Source organism: Artemia franciscana, chromosome 9 (genome assembly GCF_032884065.1).
Source record: "Artemia franciscana chromosome 9, ASM3288406v1, whole genome shotgun sequence".
Classification (NCBI taxonomy): Eukaryota; Metazoa; Arthropoda; class Branchiopoda; order Anostraca; family Artemiidae; genus Artemia; species Artemia franciscana.
Window position 1 is genome coordinate 50,198,457 of NC_088871.1, and position 23,605 is coordinate 50,222,061.

The 23,605-nt window shown below is 36.4% G+C and overlaps 1 protein-coding gene across 1 annotated transcript in view; it reads right to left on the reverse strand.

Annotated features, from left to right (window-relative positions):
* Positions 1-23,605, reverse strand: part of LOC136031519 (filamin-A-like) — a gene marked incomplete in the record, with an annotated part of 349,909 nt that overhangs the window by 119,505 nt on the left and 206,799 nt on the right. Inside the window, 2 exon segments of the mRNA XM_065711189.1 lie at positions 3,730-3,886; positions 16,371-16,657. Coding sequence (XP_065567261.1) covers positions 3,730-3,886; positions 16,371-16,657 — 444 coding nt within the window.

The following is a 23,605-nucleotide window of genomic DNA, read 5'->3' on the forward strand; positions in this document are numbered from 1 at the left end:
TTTTTTTTGCTAGACGAAAGATCATGGATGCTTGTTTTTTGTTTTTTTTTTCAGTGTGATCGTACCGAGGCAATTGTCCTGGAAGATTTGGAGACGGAGAATTCGAAAGGAAATTCAAAATTCCAGTGCCTTTTTTAAGTGATTAATTTAAAAAACTTTTTCCATAAATAAATAAAAACTTAAAACGAACAGAAATTACATCAAATAGCCGAGTCAAACTCAAAACGAGCAAAAATTAACATGAGTGGGGTTGACAACCCCCATGCCTTCTCAAGACAAGAACATAATTTGCGCTTTACTGAAAAAAAAAGACCATAGATTGTCAGTATAATTGATGTACACTGACATTTCTTCCTAAAGGTTTGATGATTTTTATTCATGAAAGTAAGAAAGTTGAAATTCAAACATCTTGTTTTCAGTAAAGTGCAAATTATGTTCTGGTCTTGAGAAGGTATGGGGGTTGTCAGCCCTACTCATGTTAATTTTTGTGCGTTTTGAGTTTGACTCGGCTATTTATTGTAACTTCTGTTCGTTTTAAATTTCATTTATTTATTGATAATGATTTTACGCTTGGAAGATTATTTGACGATATTTCTGCTCATTCTTGGCTTAATGGAGTTTTTTTTTACTTTTCTTTGAAAAACTTATCTTTCAGAAGTTTTTTTAAATTAATTTCTGTTCGTTATTTATTGACATAGTCTTTTTCATGAAAAATAAAAAAATAAATATTGTATATCTGTCCCCTTTTTTCTATAAGAATCCTTAGTATGCTATAAGTTGCTATTTGTATGTAGGAGAAACTTTTCCAATAATTTTTAATCCTGACAAAACATTATTTTTTAATTTAATTTTATAGCTTCTGGAGTGGACATGAAAAATAAAACTTAATATCATTCCCAAAGGATTATATAAATACTCCTTTACAACGCGGATTGACTTATCTTTTTTATTTATTGAAACTGTAAGAGCAGAAGTAGGAATAGCAGTATACCCCAAAGTTTCAACTTAATACCCCCAGTCGTTCTCAATATATTGCTAAGGTGTCTTATTGGCAACAATAAACACAATGCCGTTTGATTTATTTTAAAGCAACAATATAATATGTATAATATAATAATATAATAATTTCTTGACCTTTCAAGTATATAGAACAAAATGGCTATCTCAAAATTTTGGTTGGGTGTGTTTAGGCAAATGGTGGGCGTGGGAAGGAGGCTAGTCACTTTCTAATCCCTTTTAACCATTAAAAAGGGCACTAGCCCTTTCGCTTGAATAAGCTCTTTTCGAAGTTTATACGACAAAAATGGCCATCTCAAAATTTCTATCTGAATCATTTCGGGAAAACACGAGGTGTGTGGGGGTGGGGGTGGGGGTGTCCACCCTCTGATCACTCTGTATCTCTAAAAGGGCACTAAAACTTCTGATTAGCAATCCAATGAACCTCCTCCAAAGTTTATGCGATCACCCTTTCTACATAAACCTTATGTGTCCCCAAGTCATTACTTACAACCCTTGCCCCTAGGGATGTGGTGAGGGGGGTCATCCTCAAATATATAATTTTTGGACCTTTCAACTACGCTGAACCAAATAGCTATCTCAAATTTTTTATTGGATGTGTTTGGGGAGCTTTTGAGCGTGGGAGGGGGGTTAATTTCCCTCTGATCAGTATCTACTGTTGAAAAGGGCACTAGGCCTTTCAATTTCTGACCAAATGAGCACTTTTCGAAGTTTCTACAACAAATCCTTCGATGCGAAGTGACCTGGTCTAAAAAAAAAGAAACATTGTACCCACAACGCTCTTTACTTAGACATTTTCTAGAGCGGGAGGGATCTCCTTCTGGGGGTGGGTTTCCATGGGTATAAATTTCCATGGGGAGGGGATTTTCCGGTGGTGAACTTTCCAGGGAAATTTTATTCTGAGGGGATTTGACAGAAATCCTATACAACATTCTTTTTATTTGTCTTTCTTAATTTTGCCGTTTTCCAATGGGGGGGATTTATGGGAAAAAATTCCCACATAAGGGCGGATTTCTAGAGAGACTGGGAAAAAGATTAGAAATTAGTCTTTTTCAAATGAAAGTATGCTTAGGAGAACTTTTCAGGCTGAATTATCCGCAAGAAATTTTACGGGGGAATTTTCAGCAAGGATGGAATTGTCCAGAGGGACTTTTACGAGGGGAGGAGGGAATTCTAGGTGGGAGAAACTTCCCACGGAGGATTTTCCTTCTATGTTAGGGAATTTTTCATGGAGCAGGAGCCAGACTTACTGGCATTATTTGGAAAACGATCAGAAATTAAATATAAAAAAGTTTTTTCTATTTGAAAGCAAGGAGCAATATTTAAACTCAAAACGAACAGAAATTATTCCGTATATAGGGACTGCCCCCTTCTCGATACCTTGCTCTTTACGCTAAAGTTTGACTGTTTGTCCCAAATTTTTAGATCGATTCTTGAAACACGAATGCCGTTTAATTAGAGTAAAAAGATTTTTAAAACATCTAAAAAACTTTAGCGTAAACAGCAATGTATCGAGGAGGGGGATCCGCCTCATATACAGAACAATTGCTGTTTGTTCTGAGTTTCAATATTGCTCCTTACTTTCAGTTAAAAAAAAACTAGTTTTACTGATTTAATTCCATTGAAAGAGTTATGTTTATGTATGGGCTTTACATTGGTTGGATGATAATAGGAGTTATTGGACAACTTGGAGGATATATATTATATTATTTTTTTTAGCTATTTTGATTAAGATACAAAGTAACATATGTTTATTAATTCGAACCGCTTGGCTACAGGCCAGTCGGGGAATCCTAAAGGTGTGTTTTTGTCAATGAGTAAAGTTGGACATATTTAGGCTGTTAAAAGAAGACCTGTAATAAACCAGTACCAAGCGGAAATTTCGAATTTAAAAATACAAAATTGATACAGATCGTTCTACTAGAAAGAAAGCAAACAAAGTTTATTATCAAAGGAGATAAAACAAGTAAATCAAGGGCGTATCCAGGATTTTATTTTCAGAGGGTTAATTTTTTAGGTTAATTTGTTACGTTTTTACAAGTCGCACATAATTTTTGGAGGGGGGGGGGTTCTAAACCGGAAACCTGCCACCCCCAGGATGCGGCCTTGAAGCAAAGTGATAAAAAAAATGAAAAACAATTTGCAATTATTGTAATTTCCAAGTAACCATATCAATTATGATATATGTTTAATGCCACCGTTGCCAGATGCTCGCTAAGAAACTGCACACTGAGTGTGATCATCCACTTAAATAAAATAAAAACTACTTTCAGGAGTACGAATTATGTTGATGGAATTTCAGCGTTTTTATAAATTAATACAATCAATTTAGTATTTTATATTAGTGCATTTTCATAGCAAGTTACTTCAGAAACTCCGGTTCAATTGTGCATAGTATTCAAGTTCTAAAATTTCAAGTTTCAACACAAATTTCTTTAAAATCTATCAAACTTTCGATGTTGTATTTTTTTAACTTTGTGCTTCTATTTGTAGGAATTTTATTGCATCACAGTTGTGTCACATTTATTGCATAACACTTTTTGTGACAACGTTGTCAAAACGGTTTTAAATATCCATTACCAAATAGAAATACTTTTCACTTTCACATTTTATTACATTTAATTTGTTGCGTTAGCATTTTATTTCAATTATATTATGTTGAATTACATTTTATTACATTAAAAATATTTTTTCTTCAGTATTAATACTTACAAGGACTTGCACTTCAAGATCTGCAAAACCGGCTTCGGTTGTGTCAATAGTAAAGTCGACAGGTAGAGAGGCAGGAACGCCCTTACTTGACACGCCTGGGCCACTCACTTTTACGTTCTGGGGTTCAACCTTTGGACGAACCCGCATTTCAAAAGGACTAAAAAAAAGAAAACAATAAGAATAAAACGTTAAAAAATCTTTTTCTCCTTTTAAAAAAATTTGCATAGCATTATGCTTTCAACAAATTCAACCAGACTTACCAGCCTAAATTTCTATAGCAACGTCAATAACATAACAATGCCACTTCCGTTTTAGCTTAAAAAAATGTTTCTTGTTCTGACCAATATTAGGAAACACGATCAAGAGCGCTAATTAGGGAAGAAGAGAGTAAAGTGTAGTGAGGGTAATTTATCCCCCCCCCCCCCCCTTTCAATTCTGATACCTCCTTTAGGTTTTGAAAAATACCTTTTCTTCGGTGTTTTCATTAGAAGAGTTGAAAAATACTCCCTCCTAGATTTTAAAAAAAAAACTCTTATGCATCTGTATTTTAATAAATGAAAAAATAACCACGCCTCACTCATATTTTTGTGAATTGGTGCCTCAGTTCCCGATATGTCACCTACGCACATAAGTGAAGATAATACATTTATTGATACAATGAAGCTAATGAGTCAGTATCCTTATCCACTTTAGCATGAATTGTAATATGAATTGTAATATGTAAATATGAATTGCCCTTTTCCTTCAAACGGTTCTTGGTAACGAACTGTAAGTAAGGACCGACGCAGCTCAATAGTAACCGATACTCTCCAAAACAGAACTTTGATACCGATAGATATATCAAACAAATCGGCTTATTATGCCGATTCCAAATATACAAGTTTCATCAAGTTCAGTATTACACATCAAAGGCCACGATCCTGAAAATATTCGGCTGATTTTCCAAAAAGAGGGGGAAAATCCCATCTGAAAAATCTTAATGAAAATCACACCATCAGATTCAGCGTATCAGAGAGCCTTATTTAAAAGGATTCAATCTCCTATCTTCGAAAATGTGGAATTTTCTATTTTTTGCCGGAAGAAACATCATGGATATGTGTTTATGTGTTTCTTTTTGTTCTTTTTTTGTATTTTTTCAGGGGTGGTCGTTAAGACCCAGTGGTCCTACAATATCAGGAGAGGTCTCATTTGAACGGAAATTAAGAGTTCTAGTGCTCTTTTTAAGTGACCAAAAAGATTGGAGGGAAACTAGGCCCCTCCCTACTCCTTTTTCCCAAAATCGTCCGATCAAAATTTTGAGATAGGCATTTTGTTCATCATAGTTTAAAGGCCCTATAACTTATGCTTTTGAATATAACATGGCCCCCACAGCCCCAGGGGAAAGGTCTTTAAGTTATAAAAATTTGCCCATTGTTTACGTAGGGTATTTGTTATTGGAAAGTATGCATACATTTTCGGGTGGTGGGGACGAATTTTACGCTGGGTGTTTTTCCAGGGAGGAATTTTCCAGAATTCCTACACAAACTTCTTTTCATATGTCTTGCTCTTTCTTTTCCGTCTCAATTTTACGAGTGGATTTATTAAGGATAATTGTCCGGGGTAATTTTCACCGGGATTGAATTCTCTTGGGGATATTTCCATGGGGAGGGGGATTTCTACGTGGAGGTAGGGCCAGATTTCCTGGCATCATGTAAAAACACTCAAAAATTAAATAAAAAAGCAAGTTTTTTTCTAACTGTCTGTAAGGAGCAACATCAAAACGAACAGAAATTATCACGTGTATGAAGGAGGACTTCCCCTTCCTGAACACCTCACTCTTTACGCTAAAATTTGAATTTTGTCCCACTTTTTTAAGAAAGACTCCTGAAACACAAGGCTCGTTTATTTAGAACAATAAGAAGCTTTTTCAAAACTACTAGGAAAACTTCAGCGTTAAGAGCAAGACGTTGAGAAGAAGGAAATCCCCTTTATATACTCGATAAATTCTGTTTGTTTTAGGTTTTAATGTTGCTTCTTACTTTGAGTTAAAAAAACGTGTCTTTTTTATTTAATTCTATTTAGGCTTATTACCTCATGTTTCAATTTGTTAATTGCGGTTAAAAAAATTACAGATCTTCGAGATTAAACTCCGGCTATTCAATCTTTCTAGACGTATGTTTACAATTATGTTTACCAGATAGAGTATGTACCAGATACAAGTATGTTTACCAGATAGAAAATGATTTCTTAGAAGTCAAACTGAAGGACTCAATCGACACAATCAAGAAGCGACAGAAGATTCTCAGCGCAGCCCCAAATCTAAGAAAATTGACCAACGAACTTGTAAAAAACCAGATCTACATAAACCCTGATCGAACACCAATGCAAAGGGCACAACTGGCACAACAGCGTCGAGCAAAGTCGAGCCAAGGTCAGCCAGCACAGCAACACTCTAATGTTACTGGAAGCACCAATTCCAGGTCCAACGGGAACCAGAGAATGAGACAACAAGCGAGACCATCAAATGGTCCCAGCCGACGACAGCCCCAAAATTGACGAGGAAAAGGCCCAAGCCATACAAATGAATCCGAAAAAAAATAAAATGCCTCTATTTCAACGCTGATTCTCTCTTAAACAAAATGGAGGAAGCAAAGCAGGTTATCAAACTGGAAAATCCGGATATTGTGGCAATAGTAGAAGTTAAACCAAAAAACTACAGATACTTACCTACCGTCACAGAGCTCAGTATCGAAGATTATTATTTGTATGAACAAAATCTGGAAGAGAATACAGGTAGAGGGATAGTCTGCTATTGTCTAAAAGGCATCAACGTGCATCCAATATCAAGGTCAACCGACACGATTGAGCCCAAAGAAAGTCTGTGGATCTGCATTAAGTCTAAAACGACCAGCGACACTGTTCTTGGGATCTGTTATCGTAGCCCCAACAACACTAACACATCCGACGAAGCTCTGTTCTCGCAAATAGCAGCATTCGCTAAGAATACCAACCAAAAGCTTGCTATTATAGGAGATTTCAATCTGACTGGAATAGGCGATACACCACGGAATCTACCGCAAGCTTGACGAGTAAATTCCTGGACGTTATTAACGAACACTTTCTAGAGCAGCTAATATCTGAGCCAACAAGGATGCGGGGATCTGACACACCAAGTATCCTCGATTTGTTATTGGTAAGCGATTCTCCTTGAATCGAGGAAATTAGCTTTCTCCTTGAAAGAAAACCCAAAAATTTTCTGGAAATACGTGAACAGCAAAAGGAAAAACAAAGGTGGAGTCTCATCTCTTTACGATCCCGTCAAACAAAAGCTGGTACACGACCCCATGGACAAGCCAAATTTTCTCAACAGCCAGTTCTCTTCTGTTTTTACTCAGGAACCTGAGAACGAAGACCACTTTAGCCGCGAGGAACCAATTCAGGGTATAAGCGAATTGATAAGACCGATAGAGATCAAACATAGCGATGTTCTAAAAAAACTCAGAGAACTTAACCCAAGCAAGTCCAATGGCCGAGACAATCTACATCCAAAACTGCTCAAAGAACTTGCAACGGTAATAACAGTAATAACAGAGCCACTAGTCTACATTTACAGAAAGTCTCTTGAACTCGGTGAGCTTCCCGCCATTTGGAAAAAAGCTATTGTCGTCCCAATATACAAAGGTGGGAAACGAGAAGACCCATCAAACTACTGACCGATAAGCCTCACTTGTATTACGTGTAAAGTACTTGAGTCTCCCATTGCAGACCACATCCTAGAACACTTAAAACGAGAAAAAATACTTACCGAAAAGCAGTTTGGTTTTCTTAAGGAACGATCTGCAGAGATCCAACTGCTTTGTGCCACAGATGATTGGAAGAAAAACATCGACAAGGGGTTCCAGATTGATCTCATATACTTGGATCTCAAGAAAGCCTTTGACAAAGTTCCCCATAAGCGTCTCGTCAAGAAGCTCAGGAAATACGGTCTCTCCTCATCCGGGTCCTCATTCAGTCTTCTTCAATGGATTACGGACTTCTTAACTGGCAGAAAGCAAGTTGTGTGTGTAGAAGGTTGTCTCAGCAATACCGAAGAAGAAGTTCTTAGCGGAGTACCCCGGGGGTCAATTCTCGGCCCCCTTCTGTTTAATCTCTACATCAACGACCTAGTTGAGGGCATCAAATCTGACATCCTTCTCTACGCGGACGACACAAAGCTCTATCGCGTCATCTCGTCATGTGAAGACATTCACCACCTGCAGGCGGATCTCCAACGAATCGATGACTGGATGAAGAAGTGGATCATGGAAATCAATACCCAGAAAAGTCATATCCTCACTCTGGGTCCACAAAACTTTTCGTCCTCATACTTTCTTGGTTCCGCTGCACTCACTCTTAGTAGAGAAGAAAGAGACCTAGGCATCTTAGTGGATTCTGAATACAACAAGGACATAGATGCTCTCGAAAATGTTCAGAGGAGGATAACTAAATTCTCTCCCAGGTTACGCTTCCTTCCCTACGAAGAGCGGCTTAGAAAGCTTGAAATCCCAACCCTCGCCTATAAATCCCATAGTGGTGATCTTATTGAAATGTACAAGCTCTGCAATGGAGCCTATGATAACGTACCAGCCCAGAGAATCGTGCAGTTCAATAAAAATCATCTACGAGGACATCAGTACAAAGTGAGTATGGAACGTTTTTACAAGGACATGGGCCGATGGACTTTCGGCAACCGAGTTGTTCAGCATTGGAACAACTTACCAGAAAGAGTAATCTGCTCCACAAACCTACGGACATTCAAGAAGGAAGTTGATGAATATTATTCAAGTGACATTTTCTCCTTATGCAAATTTAGAAGAAATGCAAATTAAGATTTTTGTTTTGTAGAGGCTTAACGGCCTGCCATCAAATTTGCGAATATATTTATTTATCCTCGGCAAACATGAAATTGGTTTATTGGTCACTTTGCATCGAAGGGGTTGCATTAATATCGGAGAGGACTGATTCACTTAAAAACTAAACTCTGATAAAATTAGAAGGAGGGGTAACATCTAAACCTTCCCCACTTAGTGTGTTCAAGTGAACAAACTTATTTAGTTTCGCACCCCTCTGAGGTTGTAAACGTTAATGCTTATCTAATGGCTGGCAATAATCATTTCATTTTATTGTAAAGCTTTCTTTGCATTACAGCTGCGATTTCATGTTGCATGGTTATTGCAATTAATGGAATAGTCAGGGTGTCACGCTTGGCTATCTCGCTTATTTCAAGAAGGGGGTACAACAGAATGGGGTTATTATCAAACATATACCAAAAGATAGCCTAAAAACGCTGATAACGAAAATAAAAACGGCATTTTAAAACAAAGGGGGAAGTCTATTAAATTTGGATCTGAACTTCAGATTTCCCAAAAAGTGCTATCTAGCGAGCAAAAGCCGCAAACACCGGTTTCAGACGTCATTTTCCGGTGTCCACCAGAAGAAAAAAGCAAGATTGGTGTTGTTTTGACTGCTGTTGTTTTAGCATCAAGACCGGATCACGACAATAGAAGTGGAGAAAGAGGTTCCTGGCGATAGCGTTTGGCTAATTCATTGGAAGTTGCAAAGCATGACATATTATTTGTGAGTAAGGCCTTTTTTGTATGTCATCATTTGGCCTCATTTGGTAATTTCTCTATTAACCAAAATTTCTTGAGTGAAACAGCATTCTTCTGAAGCTGACATTAGAGTTCTGAATGTTTAAGGTACATATTATGCCGCCCCAAACAGACAATTAGAGGAATTTTCATGTTTGAATGACATCCACGTTCACTTGTTCCCTCGTCGGATAACGCTAAAGAGCTTGCCTCCAACTGACGACTCCATTGCCTTACATGTGAAAAGGTGCATTTACCAGTTGTCCATTATGCTGCAAGCCCTTATGCCTCACCCCTCGTTTCTTTCTCTGCTTGATTTTGGATAGAAGATGAAGAACAGATGCATAGTACCCGTTAAATCGACCGTTTCTGTTTGGTCATCCACTATTCAGAAAACTTTGCCATATTGCAAGTATAAATCTTGCGGACAAAAATATCCAGGTGCAAATAGTGATTGCGATACTTTGTGCTCCTGTTGTGGGAAGTGCTGCAAGGCCGAGGCTGATTCAGACGAGGAATATTGTGCGTGACTTGAAATGGAGGGATATTAGGGAAAAAACAGTAACGAATTTGAGAATGTGAGTATTAAACGAATAGGGTTAATTCTGACTTTGTTTAGTTTCTTTACCTGCTTCATAGCTGCCATTTTCTCTAACTAATCTTGCTAGTTTGTTATGAAGAAATTCTATGGCCTCTAGGCATTTCTATCTCGTATTTGAGCGGAAAACTGCACCTCAAGCTTTGTGGAAGACGGATTTTCTCGCATGAAACATAAAAATATACTGAAACGTCAAGTTTCGGAGTGTTCCACCCCTCGCAAACAAGTGCCCATTGGTACTTTTCGAATCAGCATGGTCGATTTAGGTGGGTGGGGGTAAGCTAATTCTCGTACCTGCCCCATCCCTTCGTGGAATGCTCCCATTTTCAACACCTGGCGCCCAGACTATAAGCTAAAATTTGATCCAAGCGGAGATCAAGATTCTTTTTGCAATGCTTTACAATGTTTTTCCTATTTTTAAAGGTTTTCTGTATTTCTACACGTTTTCCTCCTATCGACTTCGGGTGCACTTTTAGTGTCACCTTTGAAAATCATAACTACGATTGACCCAAAGGACCTTATAACAGAAAATTTTTGAAACCTAGAAAAATTTTGGGCTATGAATGCACAAATGTCTATACTATAGATAGTGGTAGGATTTAAGCGGTGGATAGGGGATATGATGCCCATATCCCATGCTGAAGCATTCAAATTTAGCCTAAGAATCTTGGCTATGTGCTCCTATGATTAGACCAAAAGCGAGTGTGTAATAATATTCTCCGTAATAACTTTATTTGACAGAAAATCGAATTAAGTCATCCATCAATCATAAAATCCTAATCAAATTTAACATTCTAAATAATATTCTAATTTGATTTTTCGCACTAGCTTTCAAATATATCTTTTTAAATAGATTTAAAATAATTTAAAGATTGAATAGACAACCGATATTACTTAATAATTGTTTTTGTTCCAGGACAGAAAGTTATACTCTGCAGAATCTATCACCACATGATTAGAAAAAATGTTCCGTGATCTATAAATCACTGTCTGAACCAGTTTTATTAGTTATAAAAACAAAAAGTAAAAATTCACGACATCAGCCATTCCCAATAATATTCTTATTAATAACAAACGACAGTAGTAGTGCACAAATTTTTCTATGAAGTATGCAAAAACAGTTTCTCTAAGAGCGGCTTCGACCGATTCAGGACATCAAACAGTTCGTGGTAACGAACTGTAGTAAGGAGCGATCCGGCTCAATAGTAACCAAAACTCTAAAAAATTGAATTTTGATATCAATAGCTACATCAAAAGAATCGCATTTTAATGCTGATTTTAAATATATAAGTTTCATCAAGTTTAGTCTTACCCATCAAAAGTTACGAGCCTGAGAAAATTTGCCTTATTTAGGAAAATAGGGGGAAACACCCCCTAAAAGTCGTAGGATCTTAACGAAAATGACACCATCAGATTCAGCGTCTCAGAGAACCCTACTGTAGAAGTTTCAAGCTCCTATCTACAAAAATGTGGAATTTTGTATTTTTTGCCAGAAGACAAATCACGGGTGCGTGTTTATTTGTTTGTTTGTTTTTTTTTGTTTTTTTTTCCCAGGGGTCATCGTATTGACCAAGTGGTCCTAGAATGTCGCAAGAGGGCTCATTCTAACGGAAATGAAAAGTTCTAGTGCCCTTTTTAAGTGACCAAAAAAATTGGAGGGCATCTAGGCCCCCTCCCACGCTCATTTTTTTCCTAAAGTCAACGGATCAAAATTTTGAGATAGCCATTTTGTTCAGCATAGTCAAAAACCATGAAAACTATGTCTTTGGGATGACTTACCTCCCCCCCAGTCCCTGGGGGAGGGGCTACAAGTTACAAAATTTGACCAGTGCTTACATATAGTAATGGTTATTGGGAAGTGTGTAGGCGTTTTCAGTAGGATTTTTTGGTTGGGGGGAGGGGTTGAGAATAGGGGGATAGACTGGGGGAGCTTTCCATCGAGGAATTTGTCATGGTAGAAGAAAATTTCCATGACGGGAGCGCAGGATTTACTAGCATTATTAAAAAAAACAAACAATGAAAAAAGAAATATGAAAAAGTTTTTTTCAGCTGGAAGTAAAGAGCAGCATTAAAACTTAAAACGAACAGAAATTATTACCCATATGAGGGGTTCACCCCCTCCCAATACCCCGCTCTCTACGCTAAAGTATTTTTAGTAATTTCGACTATTTATTTTACGGCTTTGGTGATTCCGGGGTCATTCTTAATGAATTGGGACAAAATCTAAGCTTTAGTGTAAAGAGCGAGGTACTGACGAGGGGGCGAACCCCCTCATATATGTAATAAAAACATGAGAATACAAAACTTCTTTACGTAAGCTAATTTATAAGTTACGTATATCTTTTACTAAAAAAAAGATTAGTAAAAAATTAAAAGTTCTAGTTGCCTTTATCTTAATTAACCAATAAATCGGAGGGCAACTAGGCTTCCTCCCCCGCTCTTTTTTCTCAAAATCATTCAATCAAAATTATGAGAAAGTCATTTAGCAAAAAAAATTAATAAATATGCAAATTTTGTTTTAATTATTCCTCTGCGGAGAGCCAAAATCAAAACATGCATTGATTGAAAAACGTTCAGAAATTAAATATAAAAAAAACAAGTTTTTTTTAACTGAAAGTAAGGAGCAAAACCAAAAGTCAAAACGAACAGAAATTACTTCGTATATGAAAGGGGCTGCTTCCTCACCAACATCCCGCTCTTTACGCTAAAGTTTTTTACTGTTTTAAAAAGAAGAGTTGAAGGAAAGAGTCAAACTTTAGCGTCAAGAGCGGGATGTTGGTGAGGAAGCAGCCCCTTTCATATACGAAGTAATTTCTGTTCGTTTTAAGTTTTAATTTTGCTCCTTACTTTCAGTTAAAAAACTTGTTTTTTTATTTAATTACAAAATAGATCTTTATCTAAGCTAGGCGAAGAAACTGAAGAAGTCAACATGAATTTTTGTTAAATGAGGCATTGAATATGTCTTCCACTTTGCGCCTCTCTTAAAATTCCCCTAAAACGAATCTACAATTTTGCCAATTGGGGTATATTATCCCCAGTATCTTCGAGGAGTTGCATATAAATATTCAATTATTTACAACGCATTGTCTCACACATGAACAATACCACTACTAACAAGTCATCGCAGCACCAAGCTGCCTGAGGCCAACACAACTACGCACACTCCTCCTACATCCCAATCTATCCAAAGCCCCCTCTTTAGACCCTCCCAGGAAGTTCCCATTTACTTTAAATCTTTCTAAATGACATCTTCCCACCCCAACCACGAACGACCTACTTTCCATTTAATCCTAGACGGTTAGCCGAAAAAGACCAATCTTATATAAAGTTTAAACTCTGTTTTGGACCTGTCAACCGATGATAAAAGAAGTCAAACATAAAATATAATTTCTTACTAACGACGTAATACATTGCCAAGAGTAATAATGCATTAATCTCTCTATAAGGTATACAAAAACAGTTTCGTTACAACAGACTAAAAAATTAAGACCGGAGCCAGAATCCTACTTCCTAGTCCACCTTATTTCAGGAGGAGAAAGCCCTAAATATCATTAGTCTGACATATCTGATGGTGTAAAATTATTCTTTCTCGGGGTGCGTTCTCCTTTCCTTTAAACTTTAGAAGAGTTGAGACACGTCAAACACAAATACAAAAACAGTGGCAAAAATGAGCCTTTTCCAATGTATCCCCCTTCCTCCTCATCCAATGAGAATGAAGTGATATCACAAATGTAACTCTTGGGCCTGAATAAAGGTAGTTTCAAATTTTAAAAACCGGTGAAATAATTTCAAAGTACATCAAGACTGGTCCCTCGTTTTTTTTTTGTTTTTTTTTTTATTATATTTCTGTTTTACCCCATTTTCATTATTGAGTACCATATATTGTTTAATTCACGATAATAAACTTAGGATCGAAGGAAAAATTGTAGATATTTCATAGTCCAGCTCATTTCAGGTGGAAAAGGGGAGGAGGTCTGACCAGACATAAAATAGCGTTATACAATGCGTATGTTCAAAAATTATCTAATTTCCTGTTTTAAAAGGAAAGGGGAACTTGTGATTTCATTTAAATTCTCTCAAGGCCATAGGCTACAGCAAAACTGCAATTAACGTATTTCATGTAAAATTGAAAGCGGGGAAAGTTAGAGTGAGGGATAACTTTTACCCCCCCCCCTCAGTGCGTGCAGCTAAAAGAATTAAATCTAATCTTGCACCCATCCAAGGTTGTAAACCCTAATATTTATCTAATGGCTAACAAGGCATTAAATATAAGTTCCACTTGACATCTATCTTAGACTTTTCCTAAAAAGAATCCACAATTTTGGCACATGAAAAGTCAAAGAAATATATTATCGCCAGTATCTCCTTGTGGTTCAAAAATAAAATACTTTTGATCATTAACGACATAAAACATTACAGTAATAGCGCATTAATCTTTCTATAAAGTATACAGAACAGATTCGCTAAAACAGAATACAAAATCAGGATCAAAGCCAGAATCTTGCTTCATAGTCCACCTCAATTCAGGAGTAGAAAGCTCTAAACATCATTAATCTGCCATATCTGCAGTTTTAAATTATTCTTTCTTGGAGGGTGTTCTCCTTTTCTCTAGGGTTTAAAAGTGGTGAGGCACGTCGAACAGAAATACAAAAATACTGGTGAAAATGAACTTTCCAATTACCCCCCCCCCCTCAATAAAAATGAAGTGATATGACGTATGTAGCTGTTGTTCCTTAATAAAGGTAGTTTCAAATTTCAAAAACTGGTGAAACAATTTCATAGAAGATCAATCAATCAATCAATTTATTAATACTAAAAAAAAACTATTACAAACGTAAAGCTGTTACTAAACCCAAGAAGCTTCGCTTGTAATGGCCTGATCAAGACTGAGCACTTGATTTATCTATTGTTCTTTTTTTTATATATATTCTATTTCTACTTTTTTCCCGTTTTCATTATTGAGTACCATATATGGTATAATTAACGATAATCAATTTAGGATAGAAGGAAGAATTGTATGGATTTCATAGTCTAATTCATTTCAGGTGGAAAGGGGAAGGAGGTCTGACTAGACAGAAAATAGCGTTATACAATGTGCATGTTCAACAAATACATCACAACAATACAGGCTACAACAGAACTGCGATTAACGTGTTTTATGTACTGAATTTAACGTATTTTAGAGTTCCAATAAATTCGACTTTTTTCTACATTTTATATCATTTAAAGATTCATTTTCAGATTCCTTTAAAAGAAATCTTGGGTTTTAATGACCGTTGAATTTCACTCTCAAATCATTGCATTGATAAACGCTTAGAAAAAGTCCTCGCTTAAGAGAGAAACGATCCACCGTTGCAAGAAAAAAATTTATGTTTTGATTTGTATTTTAAGAGCTGCATACTACTTTTTCAAAAACATTGATAACAATTTTTGTCATTTTTTTCCTTTTACTTCTATTTCAATCAAATACAGAGAAAATCGATGGCTAAATAAAAATTAAAAATAGACATCAGCAATTTAGAAGCAATCTGTTTAGTTTTTTGAAGCAAAACTAAATAATAAAAAAAACAAGATTTTTTCAAATGAGAGCAAGGAGCAATATTAAAACTTAAAACAAGAAGACAATTGTTCCGCATATGAGGAGGGCTGCCCCTTCCTCAGCCTCTCATTCGTTTTATCTAAGTCTTGAAGTTCTTTAAAAATACTTTTCATTTAAATTCAACAGCCATTGTGTTTGATCAGTCGTACTGTAAGAGTTTGGATAAAAGGTTAAATTTTAGCGTAAAGAGCGAGGGAGCACTTACTACTCCTATAAAATACTAACAACTCACCACAGTACCAAGCCGCCTGAGGCCAACAAATTTACGAGCGCTCAACCTCCATACCAAAATATTCAAAGCCTCCCTCTTTACACCCACCCAGAAAGTTCCCATTGCCTTTCAACTTTTCTTTATAAGATTCTCCCATCCCTACTGGGATTTTTGTCCCCATCCATCCTTATTTTCACAAAGAATCCCCATTTTGGTAATTTCATTGAAAAATGGAAAAAAAAAGACAATTTTGCTTCCCCTTGATACTTCATAATACATTTTACCCCTCCCCAGCCCCTAAATTTTCGGGAATTGATGCCACTGAACTTAGCTAGTGCCTTTTTAAAGACCGGTCCTAATCCAATGCACTTTTCAGTTGATTTCAGATTCAGATTCAGATTTTGAAAATGTGATTTCGATAAAAACTGGATCATATTTATCAGACTTCAATTGAAAAGAAAATCTAATTTCAAATTGAATTTGCGGATTGGAATTATAAATTTCAATCCACAGGCTCTGTGAAAAAAAAAAAAAAAAACCTACGAGGCTGATCTGACCATCTGATGATAATGACAGGAACCTCAAAAGTGGCAATGCTATCGTTCATTGGAATACTGGCTTTACCTTTTAGGAATATCTTTGCCATTATGCAAGACTCTGACTTTACAATTCGATCCTTCAGCTGAGGGCATATACGTAACGTCATAAGTGCCGTCTCCATTATCTTTCACTTCAGGCTTTTGTGTCGGCTGCCCGCGGTCTGATTTAACTTCAACGGCAAGAGGGGCTTTACCAGACTTCGTAGCGTCAATACGGAATTTTTGAGGTACTCCATTGCGACAATTTTTTGGGTCGAGTCCAGGTCCATAGGCCCTAACAGCGTTCGGGTCTGCCAAACGCTCTGCGAAAACCTAAAATTAAATTAATATGTTAGCGTAAAATAATACTGACATTGCTAAATAAATAATTATAAATAGAAGTACATAATAAGTAATTTCTGTAAATTTTTACTTTTTCTTCCACCTTGCTATCATAATACAGGGTTTTACATTCTGTAAAAATGGCTCTTTTGGAAAAGTTGCTGTAGAGAGTAAAAGGATGTCATAAATTAACGTGGTCAATAGTGACCTTTCCATGATCTTGAACATGTGCTTATTTCGTAAATTCCCCCCCCCTCTCTCTCTATCTCTCTCTCTCTCTTTTGTACTTCACTGTTTACGCTATTGTATTAGTGGGATAGAAACATATTATTATTTTTATAATTGATATGTGCTACCAAGGTAATTGGTAATTTAAATTGCGTTGTTTAATGCCCTGTCTTAAAAGGTTGTAAATTAGTTCTATACATTCGAATAGAATCTTTGGATCACTCCTCTTTCACATAGGGATTCTAATGTTTGTTGTTCCTCCTAGATTTTTTGCTATTCTAGTTTAGGGAATTATTAGAAGGAATCTTTTATTCTGGAATTCATACAGAAGGAATTCATATTGAACTTAAGAATGAAGGAATTTTAACCTTGTGGTGGCGCAGCGGGATTGATCCCGGCTCGGTAAAACGGGATATGGAGTTCAATATCAGATGCCACAAGGGCCGAAATTGCACAGAGATTATGCATTAATGTCTCCAAATAATAAAACAAGAAGAAAAATATGGCAGAAGAAATTTATTCCTAGAATTCCTGGAATTGAGATAGAAGCGTCGCTAGGTCGTTTTCACTGGACAAAATTTGTCACCGGTATCTCAGATCTTAGCTTAAAACCCACATTTATATTAATCTTATATTTATAAATTTAATAATTTAACTATCATTAAAACCGTTATCACAATCTATGCCATGAAAATAATATGAAATATATATTCCTCTAGAGGAGTTTAAAAATTGAAACAATTTTGGGAAAATTTTAGTATTATTAAGGACGGGCGTTTTGTACTAGAAAGGTTCTTTAAGCATTCAAGGTACGGCAACGACATTTTTGATATCAAAAGATTATCTACCAGCTATTTTTGAAAGTGAAGTTGGCATTACAGCATATTGAAAAAAAAACAGAAAAAACTTAATTATCTCAGACATTTAATAAGAGAATAAGAGTGCAAAATATCCAGGCCTTTCTTGGACGGTTGCTTTAGGCGGTGCTATGCTTCCCTCTCTCCTAGAAATCCCCCCCGAATTTTTTAGGACTCTTTGTTCGATACGATCATCTATGAAAAAAAAAATACATCTGTGATCTTTTTGGCAAAAAATACCCAATTCCAAATCTTTGTAGATAAGAGCTACAAACTTCTACAGTAGGGTTCTCTGATCGTTTTGAGGTTAGGGAGAGGGGCAAATGCCTCAAAAGGTTTATTTGAATGCAAAGAAAGCATCCCAACTATCGCCGAGCCTTCAGATAAATACAAAACTAATTCTAAGTAGGGGAGGTGGAGATAGAAATTTATATAATCTTTCTTTGTTTCTGAGAATATATCTGGCCTAGGCCGTCATTATGAAAGTAAAGATTAATGTCAAACCCCCTAAAGAGCAGGGTTTATTCTGTATAGGAGGGGAATTCCCCCTCCTAATCCCCAACCTCCCACTCGAGTTCGTAGAAACTGCGGAGGATGCTCATTTAATTGAAAACTGAGAGTTCTAGTCCTCTTTTTAAAGTTGAAAGTTATTGGAGACCAACCATCCCTTGTGCTAGAATCATTTAGATATTTGGTCCTTTTGTTGCCCCTTAGTGCATCTGATCGACATTTTGAGGTACATCTTTTGTACTTTCTTTGTGACTAGTCGATTATGCATATGAGGCAATTTTTTTATGGGGGGGGGGGATTATCCAGGATAAATAGCGACAGAAGATAAGACAATTTTTTTTAAATTTCACTTTCGAATTATAGGGAAAATGAAATTTGGCACTTTTTAGATCACCTTAACACATATGACAGAAATTTACAGTTTACCTTAGAAATTGAAATTACAATTTAATCTCATTCATATTTGTGTTAACTATTCATAGGATAGATAAAGTCAATTTTACTATTTATCGAGAACCAGCATAAAACAGTAGATATTGCATTTTAAATCAAACCACCACCCCCCATAAATTAAAAGAGCCTTCGTAGTCTCTCTCGTCGATCGTGCCCTAAACATGTGTTCTGATTCCCACATCACAGCAGAGCTAAACTTTATCAAGGACATACTTTTTGGAAATGGGTATCTTTTTTATTTATTAATAATACAATTAACCGTAGACTGTAAAGACACTCCCTTAAAATCAATGGTAGTTTACCATATGAGAATCCTGAGAAGTCCTCAAACATAATTTGCCTGATATACATCCCAAAGATAACTACGAATCTTAGAAAACTTTGCACACAAAATAATCTGTATGTAGTATTTACCAATAGTTTCAAAATCATAAATTTTCCTAAATTCTGGTAAAGATAAAACCCAAATTACTCGCCAAAGAGGGGTCTATCAAATACCATGCGACTGTGGCAAATACTATGTAGGTAGAACTCACCAGAATTTACAGAAACGCCTACAACAGGATAAAGATGATATCACCGAAACTCTTAATTCTAGTATTACTAATGTTTCTTTTGGTTCTGCTTCAAGCAGCCATGTTTTTGAAAATCCTAGCCACAAAATACTTTTTGAAGAATTCTCCCTTATTAGCAATGATCTGGGTATAAATTCAGGTAATTCGAGAAGCAATTTTAAATCAGACTTAAGGCTAAAAATAATATATTTCCTTAAATAGGGACTTGGGGGAATATTCACTAAATGCTCTAAAAAAAATCATTTCAGTTTTATATTGTTGTTAGTCTTTCTTCTTTTATATATTTATGTTTTACTGAGAACGGCCATTGAATATATGGCCTAAATATTCACTCAAATTAGAATTCCACTGTCTTACGAAAATAATTTCCTATTGTTCTTCTTGTTTTTGACTTTTGCGATTATCCAGGGGGAGGGGATATTCCGCAGGGTGAATACCGGTTCTCGCTTCAGGTGTCAATTCGTGGAATGGGACGTTTGAATTTGTGAATGTTAGTATCAAGTAAAATTTTTGCTTTAATCGTAACGATCAAGGCAAAACATTGTGGTATTTTCTGGGAGGTTTCTTGAAGCATCAGTTCATAGTTTGGTTTTCATTCGGTATTCAGGTCGAGATTATGAAATGAGAGGTCATCTTTTTGATTGTAACGGTCAAGGGGAATACGGGTGGAGGAGGAAGAATGTCCCTCAAAAGTACACTCAACAGGGCCCACTGGCGTGTCCATACGTCCCATGAGTTACAAACCTTCTCCCAGTAATGGGTTAAATTGCATGTGATGCAGAACACCATCGTGGGAGGACCCTCTATTGGAGGATAATGCGGCAGGGCGTAAGATCCAGATCTATGGACAACGGCCTCTGTAAAGGGCTGCCTCGACCCTTTCGGGGTACCTGCAAGACAGGGAAACTTGCGGTCAACTTTTCCCACTTGAGGAGTTACGCCCCTTGAGGAAATTAAGGCCTAGTAAACAACACAGCACTCGCACAGGATTCTGAATATTGGATATTTTTCTGGGCTTGGTTTGTTTTGATGGGCGTTTTCGAGCTGAAAAACCTCATCCTAGCTAATTTATTAAATAAAAAAAAACGAGTTTTTTTAACTGAAAGTAAGGAGCGACATTAAAACTTAAAACGAACAGAAATTACTTCGTACATGAAAGAGGCTGCTTCCTCATCAACGCCCCGCTCTTTACGCTAAAGTTTGACTCTTTCTCTCAATTTTTCTTTTTAAAACAGTAAAAAACTTTAGCGTAAAGAGCGGGGCGTTGATGAGGAAGCAGCCTCTTTCATATACGAAGTAATTTCTGTTCGTTTTAAGTTTTAATGTCGCTCCTTATTTTCAGTTAAAAAAACTCGTTTTTTTTTATTTAATTTCTGAACGTTTTTGAATCAAAGCATGTTTTGATTTTGGCTCTCCGCAAAGGAATAATCAAAACGAAATTTGCATATTTTTTTGGGGGGCTAAATGGCTTTCTCATAATTTTGATCGAATGATTTTGAGAAAAAAAGAGCGGGGGCGAAGCCTAGTTGCCCTCCGATTTTTTGGTTAATTAAAAAGGCAACTAGAACTTTTAATTTTTTACGAATCTTTTTATTGGTAAAAGATTTACGTAACTTATAAATTAGCTTACGTAAAGAACTTTTGTATTCTCATGTTTTTATTACATATATGAGGGGATTCGCCCCATCGTCAGTACCTCGCTCTTTACACTAAAGCTTAAATTTTATCCCAATTCATTAAAAATGACCCCTGAATCACAAATAAATAGTTGAAATTACTAAAAATACTTTAGCGTAAAGAGCTAGGTATCATAAGGAGGTGAGCCCCTTATATGCGTAATAATTTCTGTTTGTTTTAAGTTTTATTGCTGTTCCTTACTTCCAGCTGAAAAAGCTTTTTCACATTTATTTTTTGATTTTTTTTTTAAATAATGCTAGTAAATCCTGCTCTCCCTTCGTGGAAGTTTTCTTCTCCCATGAAAAATTCTCGATGGAAAGTTCCCCCAGCATATCCCACTCTTCTCAACCCCTCCCCCCAACCAAAAAAATCCTCCTGAAAACGCCTGTATACTTCCCAATAACCATTACTATATGTAAGCACAGGTCAAAGTTTGTAACTTGTTGCCCCTCCCACGGGGACTGTGGGGGAATAAGTCGTCCCCAAAGACATAGTTATAAGGTTTTTCGACTACGCTGAATAAAATGGCTATCTCAGAATTTTGATCCGTTGACTTTGGGAAAATAATTAGCGTGGGAGGGGGCCTAGGTGCCCTCCAATCTTTTTGGTCACTTAAAAAGGGCACTAGAACTTTTCATTTCCGTTAGAATGAGCCCTCTTGCAACATTCTAGGACAACTGGGTCGATACGATCACCCCTGGGAAAAAACAAACAAAAAACAAAAAAACAAATAAACACGCATCCGTGATCTGCCTTCTGGCAAAAAATGCAAAATTCCACATTTTTGTAGATAGGAGCTCGAAACTTCTACAGTAGGGTTCTCTGATACGCTGAATCTGATGGTGTGATTTTCATTAAGATTCTATGACTTTTAGGGGGTGTTTCCCCCTATTTTCTAAAATAACGCAAATTTTCTCAGGCTCGTAACTTTTGATGGGTAAGACTAAACTTGATGAAACTTATATATTTAAAACCAGCATTAAAATGCGATTCTTTTGATATAGCTATTGGTATCAAAATTCCATTTTTTAGAGTTTTGGTTACTATTGAGCCGGGTCGCTCCTTACTACAGTTCGTTACCACGAACTGTTTGATACTATGGGTTGCCTCCCCGTAGTAGCATAATATTTGTAGACATGAATATATATTGAGTCGGAGGTAATAGTTCTGGGACTGTCTGTGCAGGATTTCGACTCTTGTTGATAGAAGAGCATCGCCAAGCGTTGAAAATCGTGTTGTGACCAAGATGGGCCCAGGATTGCATAAAGCCTCAAACTTACTGGAGGTCCCGGGGACTTCTTGCTGTATGGTTCTAAGCCAGCTTAAGCGCTTCGGTGTAGACTTGAGAAGATATGTTGGTCCCCATCCTGCACTGGTATCCGGGATCATTGCTTTTCCTGAGGCCATAATAATTAAAAAAATTTATAGAACATGAAAATTCGGATTTGGAATGTTACGACGTTAAAAAATGACTATCGCATCGACATTTTGACTGACGAATTCAGACGGTTTGAACTGGACTTATTAGGGGTTTTAGAAACTCATATCCCAGGGGTAGGAAGCATGAAATTAGGTGACATAGAATTTGTTTACTCAGGCAGGAAGGATGGGGTACATAGACAGGGAGTAGACTCATGATGAATAAGGAAGCTGCTAAGTCTTGTTTAGGCTAGTAAGGTATTAATAATAGAATGCTAATTGCTCATTTTATAACTAAAAAGTTCAGGGCATCAGCTATAGTAGTATATGCCCCTGTTGAACCAACTGACGGATATATTAGTGACTCAGATGAATTTTACTTACAGTTACAGGAGCAAATAGACAGGGTACAAGGTAGAAATACGGTGTTTTTGCTAGGAGATTTTAACGCCTAGGTTGGTAGGAATAGGGATAGATGGTATCCTAGCCTAGGTAAATTTGGTATAGGAAAAGAAAACAGTAATGGCTCTAGACTTTTCCAATTTTGAGGGTATAACAGCTTAGTTATATCCAGTACAATGTTTGGTCACAAAATGGCCCATAAGTTGACATGGTATTCATGTGATCGTAAGACAGCAAACCTTACTGATTATGTTATTGTAAACCGAAGACTAGCGGGATCAATACAATAATCAATTCAATATTTTTTGCGGTGGGGGGATATATTTGTGAAAATCTAGCGGGTAGAGCAAATTTGCCATTTTTCAGCTTATTCAATGACAATAAAAAAAGCATTTTCAATAAAAAAAAAGGTACCCAAAAAAGGTATTTTCCAAATCTAGGGGGATCTAGCCGGAGGAGAATTACCATAAGTAAACAACAGACGACAAAACTCATCAATTCGGAAGTCATCATTTGGAAGGTTTTTCAAAGGTTTATTCAAGGTTTTTCAAAGGTTTTTAAAGTCTCGTTTATTTATGCTTTATTTTGTAAAGCAAATGTAATTAATTATTTATCAACATGTCCAAAAACTCTTTCTTTATTTTATATCTTGTACTGGTTAAAGTGTAACCGGCAATGAGGGTGCGACACAATATCTTCAGAGAGATGACACAACTCATTTTGTATATGAACACCTGAGACAGTCTTATATTTTATTATCTATTTATTTTATAATTTACTTTGCAAAAAAAATTATCATGTCTAAGAACCCTTCCTTT